Here is an 8,500-nt window from a genome sequence, read left to right as displayed (position 1 = left end):
AATGGCATCGTGTGTTTGGCTGGACTTTCATTACCCAATTCGTATTAGAGGCTTGGCATATTATACTTCTACAAATGAAGCGAGCTCGCTGTACCGTTTCACTTTGTTGCGGAACTGCGCGCGCCACGTTGTATCGCGCTCGTATATTGACGAAGTGCATATTCGAATTGAAACGCAGTGCGTCTGCTTGCCCGCACCGTCATTATTGTACAGGTGCACGAGAGAAAAGCTCGTCGATCACGGGGATACTTCTTGCGTAGTCTGGCGAAAAATAAATCATACTACTGATTTCGAACTGTGGAGGCTTCGATTTTTTTTTTCGTCAGCCTGAGTTGCTCAAAAATTTTTATTTTTCTTTACGACTTTTTCGATATTTCACGTATAATAAAATGTAGCGTCGCACGCTGACACGCGTGGCACGAGACGACGATAATGCTCGAAAACCATCCATCACGTCCCACGATACCGAACTGACAAGTCGCATCTTTCGTCTCTGCGCTCCGGAAACTCGAAATTGTCTTCTTTGCGTCTTCCCTCTCGCGCTCTTGTGACTATAATAAAACTCTTTGCGCATATACCCTCTGCGTATACGTGGCAGACAATGCGGCTCACCGTATGCCCTTTTCCGCATATATGCCCATATATTCATAGCAGCGACGCCGTCTCGGTCGTCGTCGTCCTCGCGCGAAATTTCTTCTAGCCTCTCTCGCACCCGGTATACGAAACGAATGAACGAAATGCATAAATATTTCCTGTAATATTTGCCGCTCGCACTGTTGCCATAGCATGTATGCAGTGGCCAAGAGCGAACCGGAGGATTCCTCCGTGGGACGACTTCCGGTCTTGCCAAGAGCCGAGAGAGAGGTATATAGTGTCCCTAATTACCGTGTCGGTTCGTGAATACGATTGCCGCGCGCGAGTGCGAGAGCTATAACACATACGAGGCACGGAAGCTATGCGCACACACACTGTGAAGGAATCGTCACACTGCGGACTCGACGTCCTCGTCTTCGACGTTGGATGGCTCCTCATGAATTTATGCATATCCACGTGTTCCTATAAAAAACGAACGAAAAAAAGGGCGACTCGTCTCGCTTTAGACGCCTTTTTGTCATTTGCCATTAAGCAATGCATCAAAGAGTTCAATGCACAACTTGATTTTTACGATCTGTCACGCTCGTTGACCGTAAATAAATTTTCGTATCAGCTAAAGCGTCGACGTAAAATTTAGGAAAATTAACCACGATGTATTGTTTACACGTATTGTACATAAACATAATTTTTCTAATTGATTCGAGCATAAGTTTTCGTTCGAACGTATGACAAAATATTGTATACAAATAACGTACACTTAGAATTTTAAAGTAATTTCTTTCGAGCTATAATTCGGCCTTCATATGAGCGACGTTAAATTAAATAGCCTCGTAATCGGAATTTCAAATATAATATGAAAATTGAAATGATTATGAAGATTAGATGCTTGGAGCACATCATACGGCTCGAGCCGTCGACTTTTTTGAGCTTGTTAACGAAAACGAGTGCGTCGAATGATTGAAAAATTATTGACCCGTAATGAATATTTTACGACATTTAATTTTGAAAAAAGCCGTCGTTACTTTCGAGGATAATTTGATGCAGTGTAGCACGTTAGTCGCATAATACAATCGTTAGTCGATGATTTACCATTTTTTCCATAATTACAAAGCAGAAAAGGAAGGAGAGGGGAGGAGAGTCTTATTATTAATGCCATACAGGCCGAGTAATCGGGAAAAAAAAGTTTCAAACGACTGCAAGTGTACTCGCTGCAACGCATCGCGGAGCTGCGAAGAAGAAAAAAATTGTAAAAGCTATGATAGTTTGCAGCCCCATATATAATATAGGATCTCTCTGCTGTTGCAAGGAGTATATGTATGGCATATTACAGTATAATGCAGCGTATTGCAGGGGCCCCCTTACTGCAATACAATCAAAGTTAGTCGCACCTGCTGCTCCACCTTTTCTCTTCACTCTCACGTACAATCATCGCCTGAGACCCGAGACTGGCTTTTGTTCCCCCTTCCTCGGTCTCGAGTCTTTGACGTCGTGATGTGGCGGCAGTAGCAACGCGCGGCACACATATTCTACCAAACGTGGACAGCCCAAGAAAGAAAGAGAGAGAAAGAGAGGGATAAAGAAAAAGAGAAATGCCGTTGTTGTTGTTGTTGCTGCTGCTATACGCATCGAGTCGCGATTTTAACATATTAGCGTTAATTAAAGCGCAATTATGTCGCCGCAGTCACGAGACTGTGTCCGCGCGCCGCGAACGTATACACTCCCCGTCGCGGCAGCTCATCCATATTCAAGTAGGCATTTCCGCAGGTTACGCTGACTTCGTTCGACTCTTTTTTCTTCGCTCATCTGCCCGCTCGGTAGGACTCGATTCAGCCTGTGTCGCGCGGAGTTTTATTAGGAAGAAGACCCGACGACGACGACTGCACGTACTGCACGCAGGACGTTGACAGTCGTTCACTCGCACACGGCTACACACGAGTCTCATGCGTGGGACTTTCTCTACATTTTTATCCTCGCAATGCCATCCTGGTGTATTTATATATATACGCTTATTAACGAGCCAAACCAGGTAGCTTTATCGAAGCGTCGCATCTTCAACGAGTAAATCTTGCACATAAGTGTAGCCATATATTTCGCGTATAGCGATTCCCATGAATATGACGTGCGTGTGTGTTTCGAGTTTTCGTCAATGTATACGCGTGAAAAAAAAGTTACGCACCACGACGAGTGTGACTTGAGTTGGCAATTATTATGTGATACGTATAATGTAACTCGGGAGATCATGGCGCAATTAGACGAGAGAAAAAGAGGTTGCGTTGACAATTCTTCTTCGTACCGAGCGTGATGTACACAATAATCGTAGTTTATTTTTTATTGCTCAGCTGTTTGACGCAATTTCAGAACTTGCATTTATGTTGGTTTTTTAAAAAACGAACAATAAGAGCTAAATTTATGAATGATTTAATGGGGTCGTCAAATGGATGTTAGAATTTATCAATCGATGATATTTTCTTGTTGTCATCGTCATGACTATCTTACTTATCTGATTAGAAGATATTAAAAATATCTTTCACGAAAACTTATAAACTCTTTGTTTGTAACCCTTTCGTTGGATAATCCAGTGTATTAACAACTTCATTAACATATGAAAACTTGGTCCATCGATAATCCAAAAGCACAGAGCATGATCAAATACGGAAGCCCACTCGGAAGATTTTCACTGTGCGGTCGCAGCGCGATAAGGAGCTTTTCTCGCAGTCTGCCGAGCTTACAATCACAGAGTTGTTGCAGTAGCAGCAACAGTGGCTGCAGTACAGCATGAAAAAGGGGAAGAGCTTTTGTACGCTCGTACGGGTGTGTGTGTGTGTGTGTGTATACTATACGCGTGCCCTTAAAGTGAGGGAAAGCTCTGTTGCAAGCTCTTTCTCTCTCTCTCTCTCTCACTTTCTACCCGAAGAGGACCATGGACTAGTTACCGAGCAAGCACATAGAGAGGCCAAGCGAGAGAAGAGGAGAAGATAAGCTTGTGGTGGAGAGGAATATCGAGCTTTTCCTCTTCTCTAGCTCCTTTTCCTCCCAGACTAGTGCGCCGAGGTATGACCAATGGCGGCACTGACGACATAAAGCCAGAGAAGCGCACGCCCGGCGTATCGATCCTGTGCTGCTGCTCTCTCTCTCTCTCTCTCTTTCTCTCTCTCTCTTTCTCTTTCACTCTGTACAATGCGTCGCCCGAGCCCGGGTCACCTCGCACACTGCCGTTCCTCTTCTGCTTCGCTCCCTCATCCCTGCAGTCCTTTGCGCGTTATACATACATTTATATCTATGTATACACGCCTATACTCTTTCTCTATACCTTCGACATAGACATACATCTGTATACCTGTAGGCGCGAAAACCATACATACACACATATATATTTATCTGCACAGTGCTGCTAACGTACTGGCGTCGAGTTATAGATAACTTTTCCCGGGAATTCGCATCTTTCACTCCTGTAATTGGTATACGCGAAAGCTATAGGTATATCTATTTTTTGCAAGGGAAGCTGCGAGAGGACGAAGAGAATAAAATGATAGCTCGATGGGTATTGCATTTTTTTTTATAAAAATCGTTCCCAATTTGCTATAAATAAATAAATGAATTTTGCCATTAGTTTTTAGTTTCAACGTGTAGAAAGAAAAATTATTTTAAAAAACTCCATTTCGGAAACAGTTGAGAAAATCGAAATATCAAAAATGTATTTCTGGCCCTGGATTGAAATTACTTGAGAACTTTTCCAACTGGTAAATTAATCCTGATCGAAAACTACAGTGAAGTCGTATCCTCGACTCGCTGCGTCGCTCTGAAGTTTTTTATAAAAGCGCATGCGTGCAGCTATCGTATCAGCACGTAGTCCTCCCGACGGGAGGCCAGAGGCAGGCACGGCGCCCAGGCGACCTCCGTGTCACCGGAACGTTATACGCGGTGACATCGGCCGCGACACAGACATGCGTACTGCCATGGCCTATCCGTGGCTCGGCTTATTAAAATTTCTCTGGGCCAATGCGAACGTCGCGATTGGCAATGTCGCATTTGTCATCCCACTTGCTCGCCCACGACTCGGGAGGCATAGTCACTCCCACGTATTGCCGGCGGTGACACGTGATTTGTCGCTTTTATAGTGCCGTGAATTTAAAACTATATGCTGAACGGGTTTTACACCTTGTTGAGAGTATTCGATGCTTTTCGCAAGTTATTTAAAATATTTTAAGCTTTTGCAAGCTCGCTTAATTATTTAATTACTTGAAAGTTATGCATGCTATTCAGCAAAGTAATATCAACACTCATATTTTACTCGAGTGTAATAGTTTAATTGGCAAGATTTTTGAAAGAAAATGTTGAACTTATTGATTTTGAATAATCGATAATTATGAATGTAATAAAAAAATACAGATTTTCCATAATTTCTTTGCTAAAATTTTCAAGTGCTCAGGAAGATTTCACTCCTCTTTTGTTGTCTACTAGTTGCAACACAATACGCAAAATCGTAAGTGCGATAAGTCCTTGAACCGAGAGAGGATACATAGATTATAAAATCTTGTCTCGAGCAGGGCATCACCGCGAGACGTGGCGACTCGAGGGACGTTATATATTTATACGTATGTGCACAATAATACCACGCATCATATCCAAACATCGTTCGAAGAAGGCGAGAACCTGGCCTGGCATAAAAGCTCGCGGCAGGCTGTTGTTATTAATGCAAGTCTCGAAGGTGCTGCGCGCGCGCGACCACAGAGCACGATCTTTTTCATTGTATGTATTTACCCTTGTGTGTGTATGTGTGTGCACGTGTATTTTGCTCCCGCGCAAACTCGTCGCGCTCCGTGTCTTTCGCGGAATCGATTTCTTAGCACTCGGATGCGCTTTTACCTACCAACCTATAGCTCGCTCGCTGTGTGCGCATATGATATACCTGCTCTCTCGCGCCGTACAAACATACAAATGCGTACACACAATCTTATCTACCGTTAAAAAATTGATATGCCCTTCTCGAAGTTGTTGCACGCCCGCTCGTGGATAGATATATATACATTTGAGCTCGCCAACCAACCCGTGCCATATCAGGTTTTATGTATGCAAACGATGTCTACCGCGATTTTACGTAACAAGAGCTGTGCCAGCAGCAGCGGCAGCATCATCCGCAGCAGCGCAACAGTAGTAGTTGTAGTAGCGGGCTGAATGAAGGGACGCGAGAAAGAGAAAGAGAACTTCACGTCACTCGCGACCGACTACGACAAATCACTTCGCGGAAGCAACATCAGATTAGTTAGAGACTGTGGCCAGTGCAAAACAACCAAGACTGGCTAAAAGTGCCAAGGAAATGCCCATAGTGACATTGCATCTGATTTGGCTCTTTTATACTTACTTGTATGGCACTTTTGCGAATTCATACGCGAGCAAAGTTTGTTGTAAATACAATACGAGGATGTTGATTTTTTTTATTTTTCTCAATTATAGATGCTTTAAATTTCTTTGAAAAATTGCGTTTTCCATATTTATGTTTAATGATATTAGATGGAGATTTTTTATTGGATTCTTTAATGGAGTTGTTTTTCATTCCAAAGTTATTTGATAAATAATTTATTCCACTAAAATAAGATCAGTATGTACAAATCTATCTCTCAAAGCCAATAACATCGAAATATAACCAGCCACATTTTTTAGGATCTGAAATAAAATTATGAAATACATGTATGTTGAGATAGTTGGAAAGTTTTTCTCTTCAGTAATCAGAATAAACAAACCTACCTTACAAAAAAATTCTAATGAAAATTCTGCAAATTTTCCTATTGTAATGCGAGTAGCAGACTTTGATTGACTCATGAAAGTAATTAATAATTTTGTCTCCTTACACAGTAATTCGTACCATTCCATTTTAAATATTGATTTGAACAGTTCATCATTCTTAAAATATAAAAAAATAATGTACGAGGTCCGATTGTATTAATGACTCTTTAGTACCTGGATTCGTAATTGCTCAGCCATGTAACAGTACATGAATATACTCAATATAATGCTCAGAAAGTACGAAATAAGGAAACTTATTTCAGGTACAACTTCCGTTTTCACTTCTGATAATAACTAAAATTAAAAATGTTAAGATTTCATACTTTATGGATGAGGTTTTAGAATGAAAAATTATAGAGAATCATTCACGCACCAATATGAATCTATATCCCTGCAAACATATGAGAAACGATGAAGTTAAAATCTGTCCAAGGAAAAGTTGATTGAAACTTTTTTCGATTATCATAACAAAACTGAAAATAATTTAACTAATTGCAAATTTGGTAAATTAAAATAAAATTAATGTAAAATTACTTGTCAAGACGTTGATGAGCACGGATCAAAGGCCGTAACAGACTTTTTAAAGTACATTTTTTTCTTAAACAATCTTTGGCAACATTTTCGACGCTAAATCTTAGATTATGTAGTTGTCCACTAAAATGTAAAATAGTAAAGACAAACAAACCGTCATAGCCCGTGTGTATAAGAGATGCGAAGAAACAGCCCAAAAATTGTCCGATTACTATGAGTTCATATATAGGACTCTTTTGGGCATCAAAATCAAAATGAGACAAAACGTAGTAAGGTCTCTCGATATTTCCGTTTCCGACTCTATTAGCTTCCGCATAGTAACAGCCCATGATGACACCCATGAGCAAATTTGATACGTTTGCAATTGTAGAAGAGAGAATAATTGTAGTTACGATTCTACTCTTTTTAGCATTTTTCCACATGATTATCTGTTCGTGTTCATTAGCTGTTTTCCAATCTAATTCGATGTTTTCGATTATAATCTGCAGATCTGTAAAAAATTTTCTATAGATATTTTAATTATTTCAAAGTTGATATCATGATTTTCTTACCTTTCTGATTTGAGTGTAAACCCAAGAATTTCCACAAGCAAAGAACACAGCCAACAACTGCTACAGCCAAAGTGTCCATTACAATGCTAAAGTCATTCCTAAATCGGTAAATATTTTCAGTTTGAGGGACAATTACAAACAGAATCATTGCCGTAGGAGTCACAATGGGAAGTAAAATTTGGAAAAACCAATGACGTTTTCCGTGGATTACAGGCCAGTAACCAATAGAAGTCAAACACCATTGAGTCACTCCGGCACATTCTTCGAATCCTTATTTTGAAAAATAAATAGAATGAAAATTTGTCAAAGTACTTGCTGAAAAATGTCTCACCTGTTCTCGACATGATTTTTCTGGATTGAATGCATCGAAGTTGTCACGCTTGATCTACCTTTACTTCACATATGTTTCGTCGATCGAGTAAAGTAGCTAGTTGAAGTTGTTGCACATTGAAGTAGCTAGTGGAATTTTTTGCGTATTGATTTTTTAATAAACGACATGTCTTTAGATGGCACGTGTCAAGTTAATAAGTACGCATTAACGCAAGGTTCTTTGACACTTTGAACCGCATTAATTCTATTCGTGCGTGAATAAAATACAGGCTACTCACATAAAGTTTTTTTTCCAATTGCTGGTTCATTTTCGATGAAACTTGCAAGTATACACTATGTGCATTAAGAATTATGATACGTATGCCACGTCGCCTTTTTATTGTAAAAAAAAATGAAATCTGCTAATGGAGCGTTTGTGGAAGGAAAAAAAATGCATCGTCAAAACGCAATGTAGGAGAAAGAGAGAGAGAGAGAGAGAGAGAGACGCATCTCGACGTCGCTGTATTATTCCGTAAATATTATATACGCTTATGACTTGGCAGCTCGATGCATGCGAAAAGTACGTACGAGTATATATGTGTACGGGTGGGTATGCATGCACTATGTATAAAGGGGCTTCCGAGGTGTGTATACGTACGTATAAGCACGCCACTCGCCTTTTCGTTTTGTACGCGCGAGCGATGTTTGCTCCGCGCGCGTTTCCTAATTTC

At 40.6% G+C, this 8,500-nt stretch overlaps 1 protein-coding gene across 1 annotated transcript; it reads right to left on the bottom strand.

Moving 5' to 3' along the window:
* Positions 1-6,171: 6,171 nt before the first annotated feature.
* Positions 6,172-7,804, bottom strand: LOC106655977 (odorant receptor 4-like). The gene is made up of 7 exons (XM_023459262.1): positions 7,792-7,804; positions 7,461-7,730; positions 6,913-7,399; positions 6,752-6,851; positions 6,553-6,672; positions 6,340-6,495; positions 6,172-6,258 (listed from the first exon to the last, which is right to left on the bottom strand). Exons 1-7 carry the CDS (start codon positions 7,802-7,804, stop codon positions 6,172-6,174), a joined length of 1,233 nt encoding a protein of 410 aa, XP_023315030.1.
* Between the last annotated feature and the right edge of the window lie 696 nt (positions 7,805-8,500).

Source organism: Trichogramma pretiosum, unplaced genomic scaffold, assembly GCF_000599845.2.
Source record: "Trichogramma pretiosum strain Unisexual culture from Peru unplaced genomic scaffold, Tpre_2.0 scaffold31, whole genome shotgun sequence".
In the NCBI taxonomy this organism is placed as follows: domain Eukaryota; kingdom Metazoa; phylum Arthropoda; class Insecta; order Hymenoptera; family Trichogrammatidae; genus Trichogramma; species Trichogramma pretiosum.
The sequence above is the reverse complement of the archived record's forward strand: the minus strand, read 5'-3'. Positions and strand labels throughout refer to the sequence as shown.

Coding starts and splice junctions, on each gene's coding strand:
- LOC106655977 (XM_023459262.1), bottom strand. Junction 6,673..6,751: donor AGGGATATAGATTCATATTG/GTGCGTGAATGA, acceptor TTTTAATTTTAG/TTATTATCAGAAGTGAAAAC. Junction 6,496..6,552: donor CTGAGCAATTACGAATCCAG/GTACTAAAGAGT, acceptor TTATATTTTAAG/AATGATGAACTGTTCAAATC.